General features: G+C 43.6%; 1 protein-coding gene across 1 annotated transcript; it reads left to right on the top strand.

Moving 5' to 3' along the window:
- Positions 1-27: 27 nt before the first annotated feature.
- IVNS1ABP (influenza virus NS1A binding protein) lies at positions 28-26748 on the top strand. The gene is made up of 15 exons (XM_053391416.1): positions 28-135; positions 8632-8836; positions 10357-10484; positions 11055-11224; positions 11320-11395; positions 12219-12392; positions 15937-16062; positions 17415-17522; positions 20642-20768; positions 21424-21648; positions 22248-22369; positions 23264-23390; positions 23489-23620; positions 24527-24700; positions 25519-26748. Exons 3-15 carry the CDS (start codon positions 10374-10376, stop codon positions 25770-25772), a joined length of 1926 nt encoding a protein of 641 aa, XP_053247391.1. The 5' UTR covers positions 28-135; positions 8632-8836; positions 10357-10373; the 3' UTR covers positions 25773-26748.
- Positions 26749-27894: the final 1146 nt, after the last annotated feature.

Below are 27894 nucleotides of genomic sequence, written 5' to 3'. Positions count from 1 at the left end.
TGGCCGCCGCCTCCCCAAGCGTCCCCGCCTTCGACGCGCTGCGCGCACAGCCGGAGCGCAAAGCTTCTCCTTCTCCCCCTCAGCGGCCTGGACGTTCTCAATATGAGCGGCATCGCCTGCGTCGAGAAACACCTGGTAAGCCGGGGCTGCGAGGCCCACCAGAGCCTCTCTTTCCAGCGAGGGACCGCGTGGCGCAGTCGAACTCGAATCGGGCTTCCTTGTGCGTAAAGGCGCACGGCGCGCGCGGGATTTTTTTTTGGTCCCCAACCTTGTGAAACCGCCCGTCCCATTCCTTGATCGCGATGGGGCTTACCTCCGAGTAAACGGGGCGGTGGCGGGAGGATCTTGCCGCGCGGCGAGGCGATTTGGGGCTGGGGAAGCCCAAAGAGGGGCGAGACCTCTTTTCCTTTGAAGGGCGCTCGGATCGCGTGGGGTGCTGACTTGAAACGTTGGGTGGTGCCACTTAATGGTGCAGGAGGAATACTTTGGGGTGGGAGGAGTGGTCCATAGACCCATTGTAGTGTGTGCAAAATGTGCTTTTAGAAGCAACCCGGTTTTTCCCGCAAATGGCGGAAGGGATGTCTGGAGAAGGAGGATTTGCGCGCCCTGTCTCTCGTCGTTGTTATTTTCTGCTGTTATTTCCGCAGACGGGTGATCCTCGCGCACCCTCCAAGTGCGTTTGGAATTGAGGTTATATCTTGTTTTATTTTGAGGTGTGCGCAGGCTTGCGTACTTTTTCCCCCAGAGAGAAAGGGAACCGTGACTGTGCCATGCTGCCCTCGATTTTTTTAGGTGGGTTATTGCAGTGGTGGGCGTGACCCTCTTCGCAGTAGTGGCTGACGGTGTTTCGTGGCGTCATGGATAAACGACACCGGGAAGTAGATGTAGGCTTCATGTTGGTTCTGGGGTGCCCACCCCCTTCATTTTGGTGTGGTTTCTTGTGCTGGCTCCATTGTGCCAGCAAATAGAGTTAGGAAAGATGTATGAGGCTCATCTAGCCCAACCCCTTGCAGTGCAGAAATCTCACCTGCAGAATCCCTGACAGGTGGACCATCCAGCCTTTTCCAAGGAAGGAAAGTCCACCAGGGATTTAAAAGGTGAGAACCTGTGTAAAAGAAAATAAGCTAGATTCTCCGTGTTAAATTATTCTCGATGGTCTGCCAGGCGGGGCAGCCTTGAAAGCGAGGTTGGAATTAAACATGTTAATTCATCACTTAACATAAATAAGGTGAAGATCTAAGGATTCTATAAGGTGAAGATCTAAGGATGTTAATGTTGAAGTTAAATTTCATAAAAATTGGGATTTGGAAAATCGTTAAAAGGACATGCAATGAAATTCAACCAAGGGGATGCGAGGAAGTCACTTAACAAAGTTAATAACTGTAATTTTCAATAAGGCTATGATTTATGTTTGTTGGTCTTGTGTTTTTGTTTGTTTATAATATTGTGAAAACTAATAAAAAAGAAAGTGAGGTTGGAGAGTTCTAACTAATCCCAGCAGCTTCAAAGGTTTACAGCACATCTGCCCCATAGTGCATTTCCTCCCACCCCCCCCATTTTGACGGCTGTTTCTGAAAAGGCTGAGCTGACAGGAAGCCAGTGCATTTTGTTTTTGTCTGGGGTGAGGAAGCATTTTGCCTATTTCCTTGCTACAATCGCTAAGAATCAGGAGATTACCGCAAGTTTCGAAGGGTTTTCCTTATTTGAGGAGAGGTTTTCCTTTCTCCTTCTTTGCCTTTGTTCTATCTCCACGCTGCCCCGTCCTGTTGCCAAGCACATGGAGCTGAAAAGCATCTGCTCCAAAATGCTTGCTGCAGTTGAAGGCGTGATTGGGTGGGGAGGAAAAGCCACGCTGGCCAATCCGGAGGCAGATACGGTTTCTCTGTGTTATAATTAGGCAAGGCCTGAGCAGTTCTCTGGATTATGTTTCTGTTTTTTCCGTTTGCTTCAGTGGGAGAAACCCATATTTTGCATCACATACTAAATAAATGTATGGGATTTTGCTCTTGGCCTGCCTACAGAGGCAGTCAGCCATATGTCAAGGACCATAATGTCTTCTAGACAACTGTGCATTTATCTTAGTCCAGCCCTTCAGTTGGACGGTCATATATAGCTATATATAAAAATCATATTGGGAAAATTGTTTGTGCTGTGATTTCAGGATGTGAAGTTCTAGTGTTGTACAATAACGTGATTGGCTGGTGGTGGTGAAGGGGACAGCTAGCCTCTAAATAACATGGGTAGGCAAACTAAGGCCTGGGGGCCGGATCCGGCCCAATTGCCTTCTAAATCCAGCCTGCGGACGATCCGGGAATCAGCGTGTTTTTACATGAGTAGAATGTGTGCTTTTATTTCAAATGCATCTCTGGGTTATTTGTGGGCATAGGAATACGTTCATATATTTTTTTCAAAATATAGTCCGGCCCCCCACAAGGTCTGAGGGACTGTGGATCGGCCCCCTGCTGAAAAAGTTTGCTGACCCCTGCTCTATAACATCTACAGTGCTCCAAATGGACCTGCTGAAGTTAAAACAGTAGCAGAATCATACATAAACACACTAGGGAGGGGGCAAATTACACATTTCATGTAAATGTGTGTTTGGAAGCCCCTTTAGGTTACGTTGAGGAGGGGTAGGAGTGAGAGAAACAAGCTTAACTTCTAATCCATCAGCCTTTTTTGTGCTCAAAATCCTCCTGGCCGCTGCCAACTGCTTCTCCCCACCTTTTGAGATTCCTGATGAAATGTCTGTAAAAGTAAATTACATATCTGGAACCGTGTTTGTGGGGCTCTTAAGTAAGTTTCAGGTTAAGAACAGACCTCATAAACGAGTTAAGTACTTAACCTGAGGTACCACTGTATACATTCCCCCACCCCCTTATTTTCAAGCAGCTAGCAGCTGTAAGGGACTCCATGAAGGGGGAATGCAGGTACAGTACCTGTACCGTTTTTAAGGTACGGTACCTGCATTCTTTCCCCCCCCCACCTCCAATCTAAGAACAGCTTCAGGGAGGTTATTTAGATCTGGGAAACATTGTGCAAGGTTGGAAAGGAGGGTAAGCAGCCTTCCCGGAGTGTTGCTTTTGATCAAAATCTGCTTCAGAGGTTGTAGAGCAATCTCTCTCATGCGTCATGCATTGTTTTGGGTCTGATGCATCATCAGCTCATGATGGCTAAACTTTTATTCACGGATGGGGCAAGGTAGATGAGCTGTGTTCCAGGAAAGGTGCAAGAGAATTGCTGTAGTTAACCAGTGTCCGGATGTAATTGAATTTAGTTCATGCTGTGAGTGAACTTTGCAAGGCGGTTTTCTTTGCCCCTCCTCTTGACGGATGGTGACCGCATTTCTCTTTCTTATGTGCCTGTCACTAAAAATGACTTTGTGTTTAAGCTGTGAAACAAGCACTTTGAACATCAGTATGGTTTGGGGCAACAGCTTTCTGGTTTTCCAGCTTTTTAAACCTACGTCTAGCCTGGCACTCTTTGAAAGGTATGCATCGTAAGCCTTTTTTAAAAAAAAGTTATAGGAGGCCAAGCAATTAAGACTTGTACTTACGTTGAAGAAACAATGACTCACTCTGGAACCTTACTCAAATAAGGCTGGTCTTGAGTATGGGAGTGCCATATATAAAACAAATCAACTGATATAGTTTGCCAGTCAATTTATGTCTGTGCTGAAAATTTTGAAAAGCAGGAACGAAAACCTGAACTCAGGGCAGGAGGCCAGTGGAATCGCGGGTGAGACGCCAGGCATTGCAATTTGGGGGCATTATGGAGAAAGGAATACCTTAAGCTTAAATTCCATTATTATTATTATTATTATTATTATTATTATTATTATTATTAATTGAATTTATATACCGCCCTATACCTGGAGGTCTCAGGGCAGTTCACATAAAAATATCACAGTATATAAAATAAAAATAAAAGCAATAACCCAATAGTACCCCCCCAAAAAAAGAGCTACATTTTAAAAGGATATTGGGTGTTAACCAAAGGCCTGGTTAAAAAGGACCGCTTTTGCCTGGTGCCTACAGTGCATTGCTCCTTAACGGAAAAGGAATGTGGGGAACTAAATTTTGGATTTTGGATGCAAAAACTCCCATGTTCAATCTTTTCAGACAAAAGATGAAAGAGCAATCCCTATGTCACTTAACTGCTTCTTGGTTGTTCGTTGGACAGCTGTGAATTTAGTGAAAGGAGTTTGGTCTCCCGTGCGGTGTGTTGTTAGATCTAGATAGGGGTACAACAAGAGAGTCCCAGGGAATAATGGGAAATAGACTGAGGACTAGAGAAATAGAAGAGGCCATCTGCAACTCATGGTGGGAATGGCTAGCCCTAAATCAGTTTCCACACAGTTTAAAGAAACCACAGGTAACTAGCAACTTGAGATTATTCAAGCTTTATGCACTTGGATTTTTTAATTGGAAAGGCGGGGCAGGTGTTTGGGGTGAAAAGACTTTGGCAACCCCACCCGCCATTGAACCCATAATGTTTTGGCCATATACCGTATTTTTTGCTCTATAAGACTCACTTTTCCCCTCCTAAAAAGTAAGGGGAAATGTGTGTGCGTCTTATGGAGCGAATGCAGGCTGCGCAGCTATCCCAGAAGCCAGAACAGCAAGAGGGATTGCTGCTTTCACTGCGCAGCGATCCCTCTTGCTGTTCTGGCTTCTGAGATTCAGAATATTTTTTTTCTTGTTTTCCTCCTCCAAAAACCATGTGCGTCTTATAGAGCGAAAAATGCGGTATGTTTTGGCTTTACACGCTGTCCCTGGAATGTAACCCCAACAGAACTTGAGCACCACCTATATATTAAAGGTGACATATAGATGGTGCTACACCTCACTAAAACTCCCAAAATTGGAGTATGGCACTAGTGGAGAAACATACCAAGAGAGGAGGGAAAGGGGAATTATAAAGGACGAATTTGTTCAGAGTACTTACTGTAGTTTGATTTTTATCATGTTTGTTAACAAGAGGAACAGTGACTCCCTAGGATGACAAAGCTAATCTTCAGAACCTGTTGAAGTAGAAGCAGAGCATTCAGCCGAGTCAGAAATAGTGGAAATAGATTTAGGAAGAAATCCAAATGAACTGATGATGGGCAGGATATTTAATTAATGATGTGCCCATTTGTCTCTGGAAACAGTGTTCGTATTGTAGTGCTAGTAAGTGTGTTCATATGAAACCAGTAAAAAATAATTTTTAAGGGAAGTTATGCGTGTATTATGGAACTTTTAATTTCAGTCTCGTGTGGCCCAACCTTCAGAAGTTTTACCGAGAATTTCTGTGGAGAAATTTCTGCTTAATTTCAGAGTACAGCGGTACCTTGGTTTATGAACTAAATCCGTTCCGGAAGTCCATTCTTAAACCAAAGCGTTCTTAAACCAAAGCGTGCTTTCCCATAGCAGCAGGGGACTCAATTTACAAATGGAATACACTCAACAGAAAGCAAAACATGTTCTCCTTCCAAGGCAAAGTTCACAAACCGAAACACCTACTTCGTGGTTTGCAGCGTTCTTAACCCAAGTTGTTTATAAACTAAGCTGTTCTTAAACCAAGGTACCACTGTATTGAATCCTGTTGAGGTGGTTTAGAAAAAACAGTTCCATTTTTTGTGAAGTTTCAGCTGAGCTTCTTTAGAAAGGTGGGGAGAAAAGAAATCCAAAATGTGAAATCTAGCCACTCTGAGATTAGATGGAGGTGGATTGTCCTCAGGCAAGAGATTGAATAGAATTTAGATAAAGCGCGTAGAATCTTATAATAATAATAATAATAATAATAATAATAATCAGTTTTATTTAGGGAAATAGGGAATAATAATAATGGGGGGGAAACCCAATTTAAAATACAGGTTAAAATGCAATTTAAAATGCAGCCTCATTTTAAAAGTAGCCCATAGATCAAAACCATAAGGGGAGGGGAACATAAGGGTCAGACTGAGTCCAAACCAAAGGCCAGGCGGAACAGCTCTGTCTTGCAGGCCCTGCGGAAAGATGTCAAGTCCCGCAGGGCCCTAGTCTCTTGGGACAGAGCGTTCTACCAAGTCAGGGCCAGTACTGAAAAGGCCCTGGCCCTAGTTGAGACCAAACTAACCACCTTGCGACTTGGGACCTCCAAAGTGTTGTCGTTTGTGGACCTTAAGGTCCTCCGCGGGGCATGCCAGGAGAGGCGGTCCTGTAGGTACGTGGGTCTTAGGCCGCGTAGGGCTTTAAAGGTCTGCCTAAAGCCTGCCTTCCCTTGGGAGCAACTTTCTGGGGCCACGTCCTTCCTGTTGCCATCCATCTGTCTTGAGAGACAATGGAGTATGCGCCGCGGGGGTTCAAGTCAAGCCACTTGCATTAGCGACCTCCCAGGGGAGCAAGCAAGGGCAATGTCTATGGAGGTACTGGGCTGCCCAGACACAAGATGCCCCTCTCAGCCTCCCTGACTTTCCTGGAGCAACAAGGTGTGACTTTTACCTTTTGTGTAGTAACCCTTGAAAAGCAGGAGTTAAAACAAGCAGTGTTTTTTATGGACAGCAGGACACCTTAAAGTATCTTCAAACCTCCTATGGCTTGTGTAAATGGTCTTCTAGTTGGGGGAGAGACCACTTAAATATTGATGCAAATTAAGCTGTTCCACAAAGAAAAATCAGAACAATTATTATTATTATTTGGGAATAATTTTTACTTGCTTTTACAAGTGTAGCGTTATAACCATACAAAATAGATATCCATATTTAGAGATTTCTCTGAATCGCGAGAGTTCGCACGATCCCCTCTGTGGGTCCTCTTGCAACCTTTTCAACTGCGTATTATTTCATAATCCATTTTATGAATCTATCGATATTATTTGCTGCATTGTTGTTGTTGTTTAGTCATGTCTGACTCTTTGTGACCCCATGGACCAGAGCACGCCAGGCACTCCTGTCTTCCTGCTGCGTTACAAGTGTTATTAAAATCCTGCTAATGTTTTCATCTGCTTACAGTGGCCTCCTAAATAAATTATATTCCCCCCCAAAAGAAAATCAAAGCAATTAGCAGTAAATTTGAAATCAAAACTTCTCCTTTTAAATAATACTGGTGCAAATTTGTGTAGTTTTCAGTTTGGCTACTGAGCAGGATCGTAAAACTAAGACAGATTTAGTTCCGAAACCAGTTTAGAAACAACATTTCTGGAAGGATTTAGGTTGATCTATCTAGGTTGATCTATTGATGCTTTTGAATTATGGTGTTGGAGGAGACTCTTGAGAGTCCCATGGACTGCAAGAAGATCAAACCTATCCATTCTGAAGGAAATCAGTCCTGAGTGCTCACTGGAAGGACAGATCCTGAAGCTGAGGCTCCAATACTTTGGCCACCTCATGAGAAGAGAAGACTCCCTGGAAAAGACCCTGATGTTGGGAAAGATGGAGGGCACAAGGAGAAGGGGACGACAGAGGTCGAGATGGTTGGACAGTGTTCTTGAAGTTACCAGCATGAGTTTGACCAAACTGCGGGAGGCAGTGGAAGACAGGTGTGCCTGGCGTGCTCTGGTCCATGGGGTCATGAAGAGTCGGACACGACTAAACAACAACAACATCTAGCAGATACTTCTTTCACCCCTGCCTTCCATGTCTCACCTCTCCAGCTGCTAGGCCCATGACGTCACATCTCTCCATTTTTGTTAATCCCAATCCTTTAGCCATATTACACAAGTACAGATACAGATAGTTACAGGATGAGACACTTTCACAAGAAACTTTCTTTTGTGATCATGCTCACGTATATTAGGAATATCGGTTGGGGGAAATACTGCTGTTTCCGAGTGAGTAGAAAATAAGTAGTTTCCCAGATTGTTTAGAAAATGTGGTACTGCCCAAGGATTAAAACTTGGTTGCATATTTACATATCATATAAAAAGTAACTGCCGTGTTTTTCCATGTATAAGACTAGGTTTCCCCCCTAAAAAATAATGTCAAAAACCAGGGGGTTCTTATACATGGGGCCATCTCCCCCCATTATCTTAGAGTCCCCCAAAATACATGGGGGCGTCCTATGGACAGAAAAATACGGTAACGCCAAAATATTAAAAAAACTTCAAAGCCACCAGTGAGGAATATTTGCGAACAGTTGTAAGAGATAATGTTCTGGGAATAGAATAGATCTTGAATAATAGTGGGGTTTACATTTTATAAGAAATATCCCCCCCCCCGGTTGTTATATTACAGTGTGGGTGTTACAGGTTACTTAAGGGCTCTGAGACTTTTTAAAGAAGAGTTGCTTTAAGATGTAGGTCTATCCAATAAAAGCTGCCGTATGTAGACTTTGCCCAGACTAATCTCTGTTTGCTGGGTCAACTACAGTAATACGAATGTGCTGTAACTGAATTACTGTAGGATATAGCTGGGTGATTGAAACAGATCTAAAGAGGATGCAGTCTTTATGTACCATTTACTGATTTGGGGGTAAATAATATTTCATGCAAAATTGTCCTGATTTCCTTAATAGCGGCAGGCTTCCATTAACACCTCTTAATTTTAGAAAATGTTGGCTTTTGTTTTCATAGTCTTTCAGGCATTTCACAGTTGGCATAGAATCAAGTCCTAAACGGATTCTAAACATGCAGAAATCCCAAATTAATCAGTTTATTCTTTGTTTTCTGTTGCAGAGTATGATGCACGACTACCACAGAAGAAATTCGTATCTATAGCTTTTAAGGACTTGATTACATCGTTTTAAAGCCTGGTAGTTTTGGAGTCATCCGTTTAGAAGACGCAACTGCCTGCATTATTCCAAGCTGCTGTTTAACTTAGGAGGAATATAAATTGACGGGCTCTCATATTAACACACAAGAAGACTTCGGATTATTCAAGGTCTCCTAGTTACCACAACATAAATTTATTTGATACGTTTTTACTCAGGTCGACGCATATATAATGTCATTTCTTGTGACGTGGAGTGTATTGATTAGTCAGCTGTACAGTACGATAGACTTTGATCTGATTTTGATACCGTAAGCCCAAATAAAAAACAGAGAGTCATGCAAACTGGAACCCGATAGCAATTACATAATCATTTTTTGATATAAGCTGCTTAATTGGAAAACTGATTAAAAATTGCCTTCAAACAAACTGGTGACTCCCCTCTTGCCTTTTCCCCCAAAATGACCCCTGATTTTTTGAATTTTATTGATATTGATGCTGCATTTTATGTTGTTTTTAAGTCGCATTTTAATCAAGGTTTTATATTTGCTGTTAGTCGCCCTGAGCCTGGTTTTTAAACCGGGAAGGGCAGGGTATAAATAAAAAATTATTATTATTATTATTATTATTATTATTATTATTATTATTATTATTACAGACCTGCAGTGTGACAGTGGCTGATAACTCTGGCAGTCTTTCTGCCAGCACTGCTCATGGTTGAGAGGGCACAATGCCTTGGGTGCTCTCACTAAACTTTCCCATTTCAGTAGCAAGTGAAATTAGTACGGTGAACCCTCGAGTTACATACTGCTCTGGATACGTAACTTTCGGGTTGCGAACGCGGCAAACCCGGAAGTGTATACTTCCGGCTTTCGCCAGGTGCGCAGAAGCGCTATATCGCACGTGCACAGAAGCGGCGCCTCCAGTTACAGACTTTTCAGGTTAAGTATAGACCCCCAGAAGGGACGCGGGTAGCGCTGTGGGTTAAACCACAGGGCCTAGGACTTGCTGATCAGAAGGTCAGTGGTTCGAATCCCCACGACGGGGTGAGCTCTCGTTGCTGGGTCCCTGCTCCTGCCAACCTAGCAGTTCAAAAGCACGTCAAAGTGCAAGTAGATAAATAGGTACTGCTCCGGCGGGAAGGTAAACGGCGTTTCCGTGCGCTGCTCTGCTTTGCCAGAAGCGGCTTAGTCATGCTGGCCACATGACCTGGAAGCTGTACGCTGGCTCCCTCGGCCAATAAAGCCAGATGAACGCCGCAACCCCAGAGTCGGTCACGACTGGACCTAATGGTCAGGGGTACCTTTACCTTTACAGACCCCCAGAACGAATTTAATTCATATCCAGAGGGTCCATTGTAGTTGTTATCCCTTTAACCCCACATCCCCTGCAGATTGGCTTGGTGTGTGTGTCCCTGGAGAACACCCCTACTGCTGCAAGTGGGGAGATGGTTCCGTCTGGAAGGCAGAATTACCGAACTGACGGAATGATCAGAATAGCACATTGAATTCCTCCCGTTTATTTGCAGCCTTGTGCATGTGTGTCTGCTTTCACAGATGCTTACTCGCAGGTAGTATGCATAGGGTAGCAGCATGGGGTTGTAGTTTAAATAGGATTACAACCTCAAAAAGGCTTTGCATCAAGTAACATCACTCTTGGTTCTACTTACAATTGCAAATTTTCCTCTTCAGCCACAGAAACAGCAAAAATGATTCCTAATGGCTATTTGATGTTTGAAGATGAAAACTTCATTGAGTCGTCCGTTGCCAAGCTAAATGCTTTGCGAAAAAGTGGCCAGTTCTGTGATGTTAGACTCCAGGTAACAGCGTGACAACTGGGTGTTATGTTTTGAGTTTAGAATGGGGGGGGGTTATGGTGTTAATAAATTTCTTAATTAATTTCTTGGCCTTACACGTTCTGAAAACTCACTGCACCATTAGATAGAATTCTTTTGAAGTCTCCTTTTAAAATTATGAGCCTGATCCAGCCAGAACTAAGTATTCTAACTGAAATCAGTAGTAGAAATGTGCTTACCTTATTTAAATCCACGAGACTAGAAACTGGGTCATGAACAAAAGCGATTGGTAAAAAAGAGACCATCTGTAATTAATCATTACAGCTCTGAAATCCATTCAATTATTGGTTCCTGATTGATTGACCCCCAAGGGGTCTGTGGCACCATTCACATAACAAAAACTTTCAAAAAAATAGGTGGTCCATGGCTTGTTTTTTGAAAAATGGGGTCTGAAGTATTTAGCTAATTGGGAACCACTGCAATAAATCCATGGATTTTCAGTGGTTTTGTATTCTATAAGACGTAACATTGCATACCATCTGTTAGGCTGAACTATTTAGGTTTAACACAAGTCTTTCTCTTATTTTAATACAGGTCTGTGGGCATGAGATGTTGGCACATAGAGCTGTTCTAGCTTGCTGCAGTCCTTATCTGTTTGAAATCTTCAATAGCGACAGCGACTCTCACGGAGTTTCCCATGTAAAGTTTGACGATCTTCATCCAGAAGCTGTTGAAGTCCTGTTAAACTATGCCTACACTGCTCAGTAAGTGACTTGGTTTTTGTTTTACATACGAAAGGCACTTTATCTTATGCTCTCTATCAAGAACAAATTCTAAAATAACCATATAACTTTAATAGATTGAAAGCTGATAAAGAACTGGTCAAAGATGTGTACTCTGCAGCCAAGAAGCTGAAGATGGAGAGAGTCAAGCAGGTATAAATTTTGGACACTTAAGAAACCAAAGTTTCTGTGACCCTAGTTGGAGGAAGAGCTCTATCGTTAATCTTAATGAGCAACTCAAGCATTTGAATAGGCATATTGATTAATACGCCTGCATTTTTACCACAAAAAAGCCATGTTCATCTTAAAGCATTTCATTTATAGCTTAGGATCAATGATGATGATGAAATAGAGCCTAAGGATTTCATTTGATTAATTGTTGGTCCGCTATATGGATTTGGGGACAGTTTCGTAAAATACATTTGTTTGCTGATGTCAGCAGTTCTGGCAGTGCACTTGCACAGATTAATGTGTGAACCGAGCAATCAAATATAGATGGCCTCAGTTCCTTTAATTGTAGCAGACAGTGACTGTAGACACATGAGCTGCGTGCTGCTTTTGCATAAACGGCCACAAAGCGGTGATGCTTGCAGATAATGCATATCCTGGCTTATTTAAAATATTTAAAGCAAAATATAAAATAAAAGGCTGATTATATTTGGTCCCGTTTTCCTAGAAGAAAAAACGGGCAGCGCCACTCCCATTTCTGCAGCTCAATTTAGCGTTATCGCTGCTAAATAGTACCAACAAAGGCATTTGAGAGTGATGTCTCTGAAAAGTTTGATTAACAGCAATGCCGTTTGTCTTAAATTAAGAGCGGCAATACGTTATAGGCAAGAGAAGATGTAAAATTGATTTGCTGGAAGGGGTGCCATAGCAGGTTGGTGGGCTATAAGAAGTGAGAGACAGAAAGTGCCCCAGAAGTGTACTGAACCTCTTTTTTTAAAAATAACATAATTGTATGCCTTCCTAAAAGGTTTGTGGAGATTATTTGCTCTCCAGAATGAGCGTCGAAAGCTGCATCTCCTATCGGAACTTTGCAAGCACCATGGGCGATTCGCGTTTACTGAGCAAGATTGATAGTTACCTTCAGGAGCACTTGTTACAGATCTCTGACCAAGAGGAATTTCTAAAACTGCCACGTTTAAAGGTGAGCAATCTCATGCTCCTTTCTATTTCATCGTAAAAAAAAGGGAAGTTAGTCTTGTTCACGTTTTAATGCTACCAGGAAATCATTAAACGAAACTGCGTTTCTTAAAACATATGGGCAAACAGTCTTGCAGATTTTGAGTTGCTCAGTTTGGAATTGTCACTCCTTCCATGACCTTTTCCAGAACAGCTGAGTGATTTTACATGCACATATTGGACGTCCCAGGCGTCTTGTCACTCCAGCTATCTCAAAAGTGCAGCATTTAATTCCACCCGCAATTCCAAGCCCCCTCTCAGTTGTGTCCAGAATTGCAGCCCTTTTACTTTGTTCCATAGAAGAGGGATTCTCAAGTTTTCTACTCCCAATACCCACTTGAGATGGCTGAAAATTATCAAAGCCCACCAGTCAAACAACGGCAGAGGGTGGAGGCAGTGTTTGTTCCAATCAGCTGGCAAGCACTGACGTCTTCTAGATATACCGAATCAATCTTGGGGAATTGCTGCATTCTTTTACCACAGCGTTTTCCTTGTGGCAAGGAGTTCCTTAGCTCAGCTTTCCCAAAGCAAAGTGTAGACCAGGGTCAGCAACCTTTTTCAGCCAAGGGCCGGTCCACCGTCCCTCAGACCATGTGGTGGGCCGGACTATATTTGGGGGGGAATGAACGAATTCCTATGCCCCACAAATCACCCAGAGATGCATTTTAAATAAAAGGACACATTCTACTCATGTAAAAACACGTTGATTCCCGGACCATCCGTGGGCCGGATTGAGAAGGCAATTGGGTCGCATCCTGCCCCTGGGCCTTAGGCTGCCTACCCCTGGTGTAGACGTTTGCTCTGGAAGTCCTGTGACAGAATTAGTTGACCTGTTAGCTCTTAAAAGTGGAGAAGGTTTTTTCTGTTACATTTTCCCCTTCCCACTTCCCATTCTTCCAAACTCAGCTTGTATCATATTCCTTACCCTCATTTGCTGGGTCATCACCTTGTTGTGGTGAGTGGGCTTCCGCGTTCCTGTGACCCTTGTGACCAAACAAAAAAACGTCAGCGGACCTGATGGGATACCTGCTGAAGTCTTCAGAGTGGGCAGAATTGAACATACACAACGACGTCACAAGCTCGACAAAAAAATCTGGGAGAGATAGGAGATCCCAGCAGACTTCAGGGATGCTAAAATCATCAATCTTTTTTTTAAAAAGGTGATAAAACGGACTGCAGAAATTATCAAGGCATCTGTTTATTAGCTGTGGCTGGCAAAATTCTTGCAAGGATCTTAGCAAACCTCCTAATTATATCAGAAGATATCCTTCCTGAATCCCAAAAGGGTTTTCGACTTTCTAGGGGGACAGTGAATATGATTTTGGCTGCTCGAAAGCTTTAAGAAAAATGCAGAGAGCAAAACCAAACCCTGTGTATGGTGTTTATTGACCTGAGGTCTTTGACACTGCCCTGTGGACTATCTTCTGAAAATCCAGCATCGCTTGAGCTTCAAGTGCTGCTTTCTCCCGATTGAAGCGCCAAGAGTTTGAGGACTGGGAGATTCACAGAGAAAGCAAAATCCTCGTTTACAAAGCTATTATACTGCCAACTTTACAGAACGCTTGTGAAACATGGGCCACTTGTAAACTATATCCAAATCCTTGAGAGATTCCATCAACGGTGTCTCCGAAAATTTTTACGCATCATTTGAGAAGACAGGCGAACTAATGTCAGTGTACTGGAAGAAGCAAAGATCCCCAGTGTCAAAGCAATGATTCTTCAACATCAACTTCGTTGGACTGGTCATGTTGTGCGGATGCCTGATGATCGCCTTCCAAAGCAACTTCTCTATTGCCAGTTTAAGAATGGAAAGTGAAATACTGGTGGTCAAGAAAAGAGGTTTAAAGACACTCCCAAGGCAAATCTTTTAAAAATGTCATATAAGCACTGATAACAGGGAAACACTGGCCTGTGAGTGCTCCAATTGGAGACAGCCTTTACCAAAGATGTTGTGGACTTTGAAGAAGCACAAACTCAGGGCATAAAGGAGAAACGAGCTAAGAGGAAGGCACGTTTGGCAAACCCTCACCGTGATCAACTCCTGCCAGGAAACCTATGTTCTCCACGGTGGAAGGACTTGTGGATCCAGAATTGGCCTCCACAGTCACTTAATGGGGTAAAACCATGTTCACGGAAGACAATCTTACTCTGCTACAAGTGATCGTCAAAGAAGGAGAAGATATTCCCTACCCCTAAACTTACACTAAACTTTTTTTCCATCCCTCTACCTTGGTTTTACGCTCTTTCCCCCCTCCTATAATAGCTTTCCTCTCTCTTCCTTTCTTTTCCCAATGAATTACCATGAACCTTTTATCTCACTTTCTAGTTTCCTTCAATACCACCTCTGGCCCTTTGACCTTGCCTGCACTTGCCCTGCCAGACCTCTGTCTCCTGGCCACTTTCGCTTAACACGAATGGAGTTGCTGGTCCTGGCATGGGTTCAGCCAAAATGCCATGGGCAGCTAGAGCATGCATAGGCAAACTCCGGCCCTCCAGATGGTTTTTTGAGACTACAATTCCCATCATCCCTGACCACTGGTCCTGTTAGCTAGGGATGATGGGAATTGTAGTCCCAAAGATCCGGAGGGCCGGAGTTTGCCTGTGCTAGAGGGTGAGGAGGTGGTACTGGGCAAGTTGTGGCACTGAGACATAGCTGTCAAGCGTCCCTTATTTGGCAGGAAACTCCCTTATCCCAGTGCCGTGTCCCACCGCTGTCCCTTATTGATGATGTCCCTTAAATTTCCCAGGTTTCAAAGGAAGCAGCTCCTCTCCCTCCCTGCCTGCTGGCCAGGGAGGAGGGAGGCTCCAACTGTGTTGCTTGGCTGTGTTGCTCACCCAATAAGGAGTCTTAAGAATGACTGGGGGGTGGAGCTTGCATGCCTTGTGCTGATCAAATCGGCTGCGTTGCCAGGGGACTTGCCTTTGCTCAGCGCTTCCCAGCGGAGAGGTGACAGTGGTTTTCCTTGAGGCTTTGTTTGGCTGCTGGCTGGGCTTTCTGCCTTTGGCACGGAGGGGCTCATTAGTCGAACATACCTGTGCCTGGAAAATCCCGTATTTTGGCTGCTGATCCCTTATTTTTGAGGCTGCTGGTCCCTTATTTTCAAATCTGCAAGTTGACAGCTATTCACTGAGATGCACCTGGAAGTGTCACAAGGCCCTCTGGTGAACCTACTGTTTGAGAAATACTGCCATAGAACTTAATGGGAACACTGGCAATCGAGCCTGCTCCTGTCTGCGTAGCCCCAAGCAGGAGATTCTGTTTGTTTGTTACACCAGAATGCGAGCAAACCTTGATATTTTATATCCTCCATTTTGGATTTGTTGTTGTTGTTGTTATTAATGTCATTCATAAAGCAAAACAAACTGTCAAAGCAGTTTGCATTAATTATACCTCTAGAAAGTTCTGTGTTGCTAAAATGATGTTTGAGATTTTACTTAATCTTGTGTAGGCAAGCCTTTTAGGTCTTTTATCTCTCTTAGCCGCTAAACCGTTTTGTTTTTTATTCCAGCTGGAGGTCATGCTTGAAGACAATGTTAGCTTACCCAGCAATGGCAAATTATACACAAAGGTAATCAACTGGGTGCAGCGAAGCATCTGGGAGAATGGAGACAGTCTAGGAGATCTGATGGAAGAGGTTAGTCTTTTAAAAACGAGCTTCGGCAGCCTTTAACAATTAAGCTATTCTGAAATTAAGGATGATCCTTTTTCTTTTCTTTTTTTTCTTTAAAAAAAAACCTATTTGAAAAATTTAAATCTTACTGTAGGTATCCCTAAGCTGAGAAACTTAGGGGGGTTTCCAGGTGAGCTGCATAAACTGTTCGATCTGGTTTTTCTGTTTCTGTTTTTACTCTTTTAACAACTTCACTCTGGTGGAAACGGGGAGGTGGTTTTTAAGGCTCACTGTATGTCCTTAATGTGTTCCTTTCTGCAGGGTTTTTGCTTAAAGAGAGACAGTAGGTAAAAGGTTCTAATGGTTGTTCCTCCCCATTGATTTATCTCCCCATAGGTTTATTAACAAAACTAGGATACTCAGCGCTGAAGAACCATAGAAGAAACTTCAAGTGTAAAGAAGCAGCAGTCGTGCCCCAGTTCTCCTAAGAAAATCCGCTGGGGGCAAAAAACGATGATGATGATTAATGGTGTTTACTTCTTTACAGGATATCTTAACTTTTGACAAAACTTGTGTAATTAAATAGCCTTTCTCACATACCCAGCAGTCAGTGTAGTCTCAATCAGAAATGCCAGCGTCTTGAGAATCGCTGTGGAGATAATAGAAATTTTGAATTGTTTGCAAAAACTTAACCTAGCTTGCCATCAAACGAGCAACCTTTGAGAATGGTTATGTTTGCTTTATCCTGCCCTTTCTTAGAAGTCCAGTCAAATAGTCTTAGATTCGCCTTGAAGTTCTCGTATTTAGTAATGGGCAGTAGACTTTCCTAAATGGAAAATCAGCACCACTGGGTTGCACCCAGCTAAGTGACATTGTGAGCAGGGCTACTCACAAGTACAACTTAGCCGGATACAGCTCATCTTTAGCATGAACTCTTTTATAATCCAATTGTGCTTGGTTTACATGCTTTATTCACATAACTGGACAAGGAAAAAATGTTTGTATTTTGCAAATAAGAAGAATGTGGGTTGCAGCAACAGTTTTTGTGTGTGTTTGAGATTGTCAACCTGTATAGTTTATTCTGCAAGATAATGTCCACCGTCACACATCTTAATGTTACGGCGCAGGGAAGTCAAGGCAACTGAAGATTTCTTTTGAGCTGTGGAAGCGGGGATCCGTCATGCCATAACTGGAAGATCTGTCGTCATGAGAGCAACTTCTTTTTTTTTCTCCTTTTTTTTTTTTGCCATTCTGCTAGATGGAAAGAAGAGAACCTGACTGAGACTTGGAGCCCTTACGGAGTCTTGTGTTCTGTGTACCAGTAGTTGAATAGGCAATGGAGACTGTAGCCACATGGCTGTTCTGTTGTTTTTCAGGTTCAAACGTTGTACTACTCAGCCGATCACAAGCTGCTTGATGGAAACCTGCTAGAAGGACAGGCTGAGGTGTATGGCAGTGATGATGACCACATTCAGTTTGTGCAGGTACAAATTGCACATGGTCTGAGGTAACCTCAGGTAAAACTGGTTAGAGTAGTAAAAGGAAGAAATAACAGTCTCAAAACAGTAGCTGCCGTAGACGGCTCGTGTGGTCTAGTTAACGAGTGGCAAGCGTGGCCTTCCAGATGTTGCCAAATTCAGCTGCCCTCAGCCCATGGCCCATAGCATGGGCACGGACGGTGGGAGTTATAGCGCAGCAACATCTGTAGGGCCACCCCCAATTTAGTTCCTTCAAGCTGTAACGTAGTACAGTCATACCTTGGCTCCCCAAGAAATCGGCTCCCAAACGATCAAAACCTGGAAGTGAGTGTTTCGGTTTTCGAACGATTTTCGGAAGCCGAACACTCCTGCAACCAATTGGAAGCCACGCTTTGGTTTCTGAACGTTTCGGAAATTGAACAGATTCCGTTCAGTTTCCAAAGTATGTCTGTAAATATGTCTTAGTACTGAAAGCACAGCATAATGAACAAGAGCAGTTAATGGAGATTCATCTTAAAGCTTCTGGAATGTTGAGAAGGGAGTGCTAAAGATTGCAGGAGCTTGCAGATAGAGCTTCAGCGATCCGAGGCAAACAAGGAGCGCTGAATAAGTTTCTGGAAGCAGAGCTTCGTAGCATAGAAGTGCAGGCTTTCAGTTGCAGCAGGTTATCCAGCACGTGACTAGGAGTAGCACGTCATGAAGTAGCCCTGGAGATTTCCTTTGGGAAACTTGCCATACAGGGCACAGGTTGAACTGAGAATTTGTCATTGCAAGAATAATGGTATACTTTAGGTATCCTGCAAACAGCAGGAACGTTTTGAATACTGTAGTGCACTGCATTAGCAACTTGGTGAAAATTTCACTTTCTGGATGTGATAACTGCCACTGTTGCCATAATTCAATTTCAAAGTACATTTTCAAATGGGAGCTTTGAGTTTCAGCAGCCTAAATGAGTCAAGATATTTGAACTAGAAACAAATCTGTGACAAAGGAGAGTTCAGTTCATTTTGCAACTTAAATGTAATTAGGTGGTGGCATCTGGAGTTGCAAAAAACAGAGAGGTGATAATATTAGCCTTCTCTCAGCTGCTAATTTAATAGGTTTGCTAGCAGGAGTTGAGATTTGAAGAAGTTTAAATCTAATACTTGGGAGCTGTTAAAAAAAAAAGTTTGTACAGGTGTCGGTAGAACTTAGATGCAAATCAGTCTTTCAGGGGTGAGCAAGAATTCTCAGACTTCAATTAAATGATTTGTCCCTTTAAAACCAAAGTGTTCAAATGGCAACCATGGAGGGGTCTGGCTAGTTACAATAGACACTTGCTTAAGTGCAAGGCAGAGGCTGAGCCTAAGCCCAAATGCCAAACCCCATACTTGATTCCTAAATAACTGCAAAATACCCATTTCCCAGAAGGAACACCCCCAAAGCATGTGTTGCAGACAGAACTCGCACCCCACTTAAAAAATGACAAAACCACTTCCTGAAAACATGGGGATCCTTTTTCAGATGTAACTCACTGCCTTCCCCCCAAACCCCACAAGCTTATAAGGCAGCAATCAGTCTTCTTTTCTCTCCCCATTTTTGTTTAAAAAAGCAGTAGGCAGTTGGACTGGGTTCACTGGAAAGCAAAAACACCAACTGCAAAGTAGTTACGCTTTCCTTCTCCGAGAATGCCTCTGGGACCATGTGGGATCCAGAGACATTCTGGGAAGAAAAAGAAGAAAAGATGGCGGAGTCTTATCTCCCAAAGGTTAAAAACAAATGAATTAAAATAAAAACATTCAGAGGAGCAGGGACACCAAGGGAGGTGTCTAAAGCCCATTTGGGAGAGAGAAGAGAGTGGAAATGAAGTATCTTAGACAAAAGGGGAAATGGCTTCAATAGAGGAAACTGGTGTAATTATTCTGAAACAACAGAGATGGGTTTCATAGACCCGAGGTGGGCAGAAGGTAGATTGGGATCTTCTCGTAGATCTCTGGGTGATCTGCAGGAGATTGGCAGAGCTTTCTGTCTTTAATTGTTTTAACAGTAGCAATAACAAAACCCAATTTCAAGGAAGTTCAAATGAAGAAAGCTTAAGCAGAAGTGGATTTTTGCGTGAAAAGATACGGCTTTGTTTACTAATTTCTAGGCTCGGAATGTCCTCAAGACTAGGCACCATTTTTTTAATATAAAAACACTAGCCATCTGTCCCGTGCATCTAGCTCTGCTCGGTAGATTTTGGGGTTCTAGTAAAAACAAATAGCTCCAGCAAGGTTGAATTGCATCCACCCCACTCCTTAAACTATAAGGCACTTGCAAATTAAAGATGATGGTTTGGTACAGATAGGAAGAACGGTGCTGAAAGAAGTAGAAAAAATATATGCGATTTGGTGGAAAACCTTATGTAATACCTTGGATTTATACAATAAGCCTTCAGAGTTTTGCTGTGTAGGCTATGCACCCTTGAAACTTGCGTAGTAATAATAGGTAAAGGTAAAGGTACCCCTGCCCGTACGGGCCAGTCGTGTTCGACTCTAGGGTTGTGCGCCCATCTCACTTAAGAGGCTGGGGGCCAGCGCTGTCTGGAGACACTTCCGGGTCACGTGGCCAGCGAGCCGGCACCAGCGCAGCACACGGAAACGCCGTTTACCTTCCCGCTATAAAGCGGTACCTATTTATCTACTTGCACTTAGGGGTGCTTTCGAACTGCTAGGTGGGCAGGAGCTGGGACTGAAAGACGGGAGCTCACCCCGCTGCGGGGATTCGAACCGCCGACCATGCGATCGGCAAGCCCTAGGCACTGAGGTTTTACCCACAGCGCCACCCGCATCCCATGGATAATAGGTACTTTGAAACAAAGTGAAGATTGTCCCATTAGAAAGCATAGCTTACGTGAAGCTAGGTCATTCATTTGATTCAGAAGCTAAGGACTGTGAGTTGAGTATTGGGATGAAATGGTTTTTGCGAGTAAGGGGTGCATTACGTGCTCCATCACGTTGCTGAGATTTTGATTCGTCAAGTTGGCTGTGCAGATGTTCTTATAAATGAGGCTGCACAGAGGTAAAAATAGGAAATAGTTCTGAAACAAAGGCAGATCACGGTACGCTCTGTGGCCGGGTTTCTGTAGCTGCCTTTTGATTTTGCAGAAAAAGACCCCCCGTGAGAATGATCTCAAGCAGATAAGTAGCAGTTCCTCTGGAAGTCTTTCTCCAAACGCAGCAGTGCAGAGTCCTAAACACGAGTGGAAAATTGTTGCTTCAGAGAAGACCTCAAGTAAGCAGAACTTTGTTCCTGGGGATGTTATTTTTAAACCACTGTGCACCCATGCTTAAATATGGAAGTTGCAGGAGGCAGTGCCATTTTTTGCAATTACGTAAATAATGAGAGCCAGTGTGGTGTAGTGGTTAAGCGCGGTAGACTCGTAATCTGGTGAACCGGGTTCGATTCCCTGCTGCTCCACATGCAGCTGCTGGGTGACCTTGGGCCAGTCACACTTCTCTGAAGTCTCTCAGCCCCACTCACCTCACAGAGTGTTTGTTGTGGGGGAGGAAGGGAAAGGGGAATGTGAGCCGCTTTGAGACTCCTTCGGGTAGTGATAAAGCGGGATATCAAATCCAAACTCTTCTTCTTCTAAATACAGTCTTCTTTTCTCGCCTTCAAATATTGGGGGAAAGCTGAAATTCCAGCCTACCTAGAGGGTAACGGTATGGCTTTAGTGCAGGCTTCCTCAACCTCGGCCCCACAGGTGCTTTCGGCCTACAACTCCCATGATCCCTAGCTAGCAGGACCAGTGGTCAGGGATGCTGGGAACTGTAGTCTCAAGACATCTGGAGGGCCGAGGTTGAAGAAACCTGCTTTAGTGGAAGAAAACGTGTTCATATTTTGGAATTAAATGTACTCTTTCCCTCCCCTTGCCCCCCCCCCCCAGATAATACCTACCTGTGTCTCGCTGTTCTGGATGGCGTGTTTTGTGTGATTTTCCTTCACGGGCGTAACAGTCCCCAGAGCTCTCCGACCAGCACTCCACGGTTGATGAAAAGCTTGAGTTTCGAGATCCAGCCAGGCGACCTTATTGAAAAGCCCATGTCTCCGATGCAGTATGCTCGATCTGGATTGGGAACAGCAGAGCTTGGCAACAAGCTCATAGCCGCAGGTAAGGAAAACCTACAACAACAACAATAATAATTTATTATTTGTACCCCGCCCATCTGGCTGGGCTTCCCCAGCCACTCTGGGCGGCTTCCAAAAAAATATATTAAAATACTCTAATATATCAAACATTAAAAGCTTCCCTGAACAGGGCTGCCTTCAGATGTCTTCTAAAAGTCTGGTAGTTGTTGTTCTCTTTGACATCTGGTGGGAGGGTGTTCCACAGGGAGGGCGCCACTACCGAGAAGGCCCTCTGCCTGGTTCCCTGTAACTTGGCTTCTCGCAGTGAGGGAACCGCCAGAAGGCCCTCGGAGCTGGACCTCAATGTCCGGGTAGAACGATGGGGGTGGAGACGCTCCTTCAGGTATACAGGACCGAGGCCGTTTAGGGCTTTAAAGGTCAGCACCAATACTTTGAATTGTGCTCGGAAACGTACTGGGAAATGTACTACTAGCGCTTCAAGCAACGTGGGCCTCTGCATTTTCTCATACTTGGGCAAACTGCCATGTGAAGTGTTTTGTGGAGTAATTGCTTGCTAAAATTGGTTTCGCGAGGAGATTCTGTTATCTTAAATAACTCTTGCACACTTTGCATTCCTGCTAGGTGGCTATAACAGAGAAGAATGCTTGCGCACCGTAGAATGTTACGACCCCCGAAAGGATTGCTGGACTTTCGTTGCACCGATGAGGACACCAAGAGCCCGGTTCCAGATGGCAGTGTTGATGGTACGTGTGGGGTGAATAGCCATGCCCTCTGGCACCCTCTAGGTAGGCTGGAATTTCAGCTTTCCCCCAATATTTGAATTTACTTGGATTTGGCTCTTGATTACATGCCAAATCCAAATAAAATCAGTTAAAAACCAGATTTTTAAAAGAAGAAGAGTGCAGAAAGTTCAACACTTGCCAAAGTGCTCATCCAACAATATAATAAAAAGAAATCCTACACACACAAACACTAATAGATTAGTCTGATGTTAGCCTCCACTGTAATGCTGAAGTATGATCTCAAAAACTTAAAAGCAAGGATAAATAAAAATGTATTTCTGGCACCTGATAGCATGGACAGTGATGATTCCAGTGAGTTTCCTTGCAGAGCGCAGGTGAGGCACGCAAGAGAAAAAATTGACCCCCGTGGAACTCCACCTTGAAGTTTGCGCAAGGCCAAACAGCACCCCCAAAGCGTCACTCTCTTGACAACAGTCCTCCCAAGTAGGACCAAAACCATTGCAAAACAGAGACATACAATCCCTGATTGGACAGCTGCTGTGTGGCTGAGGGTATCCAAAGCTTCTGAGAGATCAAGGAGAATCAACAGGGCCACACACTTCCTGTCCCTGCCAGAAGAGCTCATCGTACAGAGCAACCCAAGAATCCGATTCCCCGACTTAAATTTGTAGCAGTTCAGCACAAAGGTGATGGTGATGTGTTCCTCTGCGCTTTCTGAAAGGAGACACCTAGGTTCATAGTTGCCTGTAATGACAGAACAATTCCTTTTCTTGGAGGCTTTCCTTGTCTGATTTAGAAACTATTCGCTACTAACACACCAGGCCCAGGCATGAGTGTTTAACCAAAACAATGTAATGGATCTTTGTTGTAATATTTATTGCTTCTTCAACTTAGGGGCAGCTGTATGTTGTTGGTGGGTCCAACGGCCATTCAGATGACCTGAGCTGCGGAGAAATGTATGACCCGGAGATTGATGATTGGACTCCCGTTCCAGAGCTGCGAACCAACCGTTGCAATGCAGGTAAGAGTCTACAATGCCCTATGAAGGTTATTATTTCTTTCTAAGCATTCAGGCAATAAATTGTTTTGTTTCTCTCTCTTCCCACCATGGATTAACAGGTGTTTGTGCCCTGAATGGAAAGCTGTATATTGTTGGCGGCTCGGATCCTTACGGTCAGAAAGGATTGAAAAACTGTGACGTCTTCGATCCCATAGCAAAATCCTGGACAAGCTGTGCTTCACTTAACATCCGTAAGTCCGTGCTTTTATTTTTCAAGTTGGAAGGGACACGGGTGGCGCTGCGGTCTAAATCACAGGTCAGCAGTTCCAATCTGCAAGGCAGGGTGAGCTCCTGTTGCTCTGTCCCAGCTCCTGCCAACCTAGCAGTTCGAAAGTACACCAGTGCAAGTAGATAAATAGGTATTGCTGTGGCGGGAAGGTAAACGGTGTTTCCGTGTGCTCTGGTTGCCATCACAGTGTCCCATTGCGCCGGAAGCGATTTAGTCCTGCTGGCCACATGACCCACAAATCTGTCTGTGGACAAATGCCAGCTCCCTCGGCTTGAAAGCGAGATGAGCGCCGCAACCCCATAGTCGCCTTTGGCTGGACTTAACGGTCAAGGGGTCCTTTAGCCTTTTGAAGTTGGGATGGCTTTAAGAATTCAAGCTTTTTTAGGAGCCTGAAATGTCTTAGGGCAGCTTCAGCTGCAGTGGTCCACTGTTAAGAGGTCTGCTACTGCTAGTTTTTAAATGAAATTTGGTGAGAATCAACAGTTGGTAGAGCTTGAGACTCGTTAATCTCAGGGTTGTGGGTTAGAGCCCCACGTTGGGCAAAAGATTCCTGCATTGCAAGGGGTTGGACTATATGGCCCTTGTGGTCCCTTCTATCTCTATAATTCTATGATTTTGAGAGAGAAGCGGCATCCTTTGCTGCAGCAGCATTTAGTATTGAGGGTTCCTGTTTTTCACAGACTGCATTAGTGAGAGTGGCAACAAGTGGAATCGCTTTCCGAGACCTTTTAGACAGACTTATTGGCAGTTGACTCCTGGCTGGCATGAAAAATGTCCCCTACAGTTTTTGTGATGCTGCCGCCGTTAGAGAGCAGCTTAAAACACCCTCCCCCTGATCTGCAATCTTCTGTTGGCTTTTTGTTTATAGGAAGACACCAGTCTGCTGTATGTGAGCTCGGTGGACATTTGTACATCATCGGAGGAGCCGAATCTTGGAACTGCCTTAATAGCGTGGAGCGTTACAATCCAGAAAACAATACCTGGACCCTGATTGCACCTATGAACGTGGCTAGGCGTGGTGCAGGTGTTGCCGTACTTGATGGTAAGTTTGTGTGAGTGGAGCTCTGCAATTCAGAGTGATGCCTTTTTTGTGGGGGGGGGGATATAGACCTTGTGGCCTAGAAATGGGGCACAGCAAATGAGAATACATGATAGAGCAATTGGGGAAACGGCTCTCTCCATGTTTGCAGACCCAGTTCACACTGGCTGAAGATGTCTAGAGACAGATTGTGAACCATAAACCACCAGAATGCCTATATTACGCAAATCCAATTGAAAACACACGTAAACGTAATAGGCCGTATAGTAACAATCGCAAAGTTATTTACTAGAACTACTCAAAAATTAGATACCACTTTTCATAATGTCAAAATCAACGTCAGGACAGAATATAATAAAAATGTAACTTTCCGGTTGACCACCAAGTCCAGTATGTACAAAAAACTCGGCTGAGTCTACAACGGAGGTACAGTGGTACCTCCGGTTGCAGACAGGATCCTTCCAGAGGTCCGGCTGGATCCCAAGATTTCTGCAACCGGAGAGACCGCTTCTGTGCACACAGCAGTAGAGCGTTTCTGCACATGCGCGCATGGCAAAAACCCAGGAAAATACTTCTGCGTTTGCCGCTTACGCATCCCAAAGTTTTCGTAACCGGAGGTACCACTGTATTCAGAAGAGCTGGAAAGTGTTGAAGTAGAATTTTATTGCCATCGTAATTCATTAATTTTTTGAAAGCTCAAGCAGTATGTTTAACCTTGCTCGGTACGCAGTTAACATTTCAGTTGCGGCATAGCTTTTGTGCCCGTAATGTGGCTTTTTCCTCTACACTTTACTGAAGACTGACTGCTATCCACTCCACAGGAAAACTCTTTGTTGGCGGCGGCTTCGATGGTTCGCGTGCTGTCAGCTGCGTGGAGATGTATGACCCCGCTAAGAACGAGTGGAAGATGATGGGTAGCATGACCATCCCAAGAAGCAATGCTGGTTTTGCAACCGTGGCCAACACCATCTATGCAGTGGGCGGCTTTGATGGCAATGAGTTTCTGAACACAGTCGAAGTCTACAACCCAGAGTCAAATGAGTGGAGCCCATACACAAAGATCTACAAATTCTGACGGACAGGAGGAGTGTCTTTAAAACTAACAGGCTTAGTGATGTAATTGTCAGTAGAGGTACACATGTGAATAGGGGGCGGGGGGTGTTAAGTTGCCATCAGCAACACAAAAGCTTTTTGCATATTGCATACTATTAATATGCTGTACATATTTTTATTTTAGAAGACGTGCAGGGTGTTCTTTGTTTTAGGATTTGTTACTTTAGGCTGGAAGTTGATAATTCTGAGAGAATTAGAATGAAAGCTGATGGCATATCATTTCAAGAGCTTCCCCCAATGTTTGTTTTGCCAATTTGCACACACAAGTACTTTAACCTTAGAATTTGTTTCTGGTACCGGCAGGAAATATAGTGAGTCTTCAATGTGAGCAATGCTTTTTAGGCCTTGTTCGAGTTTTTTTGTTTAATCTTAACTGGGGAAATCTAATAAGCCTTATTTAAATAGATTTTGGCTTTACATAAAAGAAAGCTGACACACCTGCCAATTTGACTGCCTTTTATAACTTTTTATATATAAATATAGTCATAGCCAGTTATATTCTGAAGTGACATGAAATAATAATGTTGAAACAAAAAACAGTGAGTAAAATCTCAAAAGTTCATAAACTGAAGTGAAACATGTCGTTTCTTCATGTGTGAGAGCCTTTCATTTTTGTTTTCCTGCTACATTGTATGAAATCCAAGTATGCAATATTGATTTTCATTGCCTTCGAGTGGAGTTTCTGAACGTGGCCATAGTGTAAGGAAAGGGGGGCGGGAATCTGGTTCTGAAATTCAACTGATTTAGAGAGGGTGCTTTTTCTGTATGGTTGTTAGGTTAAGCAGTTGTAATAAACATGCAAAGCTGCAAAATGCTAAAATTGTGTGGTGTGTTAGCAAAGTTACCTATCTGAAAATCATTGTATAAGTTTGTATCTTTCTACTGCAACCTAAAAAAAATGCTATAATTAAAAACTGTGCTTCATTTGTTTAACAATGGCTGTTTAGTATCCTTGCATCGTCTTTTCTCCTAATGGTCTAGATTGCCCAGTGCTCTTGACTCCATGAAGCAGTTGCCCATGTATCCCTATCATTTTTCAGCTTAATAAATATATGCATGTAGCTTCTCCCTAGTTGGGACAAGAATCAAACCTGGACGTATCTAACCTAAGAAGAGAAGAAGAGTTTGGATTTGATATCCCGCTTTTCACTCCCTTTAAGGAGTCTCAAAGCGGCTAACATTCTCCTCTCCCTTCCTCCCCCACAACAAACACTCTGGGAGGTGAGTGGGGCTGAGAGACTTCAGAGAAGTGTCACTAGCCCAAGGTCACCCAGCAGCTGCATGTGGAGGAGCGGAGACGCGAACCCGGTTCCCCAGATTACGAGACTACCCCTCTTAACCGCTACACCACACTGGCTCTCTTAGTTCATTTTGCAGGAGAAAACTGGTTGTCAGCTTTACCAGGAAAAGAAAAATGAGATTCTTCCTGTTCGGTGCCTGTACATATTTAACCTTGCAGGAGTATGGATTTATGTTGTTCCTAGATTATTACACTTCTCCAATGCTAGCAGTGCCAAAGATTAAGTTCCTACTGGCTAAATATAAAAAAATAAACATCTAAGAATACATAAGCCACTCAAGATTATTCTATGGATTTATACTCCCATCTTTTAGAAAATTAACACAATTAGGAAAGTACACTAAAAAGCAAGGTGGGCGTTCCCTGGACTTTATGAAGGAAGCAGAACACTTTTCAGGTTGTAGAAAGCAAAGACTGGGTTTTGTTTTGTTTTTTGTTTTTTAAAAGGATTTCGTTTATACACATATTAAAAGGAATTTGAGCAATCAAAGATTGAAACAAGTTGTAAACAGAGTCTCACTTCCTAAACTTAACATGTTTCCTACTTACTGTAAGCAGAACAGATCACTTTACATTTAAGTGACAAAGCCATTTCCTTATTTCTGTAACATTCATGTATTATGGTTTGAGGCAGGGGAGCTTACATTTTGTGAAAACAATTATGAAAAACAAAATTGCTACCCATAGGGTCAAGTATGTTTTACTGCAGTGTTTTTAGCCAATGAGTGAAGTCAGACCTGTGAGTGAAAAGGGGGTTGTTTGAGTACCAAGCAATCGAAAGCCT

This window comes from Podarcis raffonei, chromosome 6 (genome assembly GCF_027172205.1).
Source record: "Podarcis raffonei isolate rPodRaf1 chromosome 6, rPodRaf1.pri, whole genome shotgun sequence".
Lineage (NCBI taxonomy): Eukaryota > Metazoa > Chordata > Lepidosauria > Squamata > Lacertidae > Podarcis > Podarcis raffonei.
Note: the sequence above shows the minus strand (reverse complement) of the source record. Positions and strands in the feature narration are given on the sequence as shown.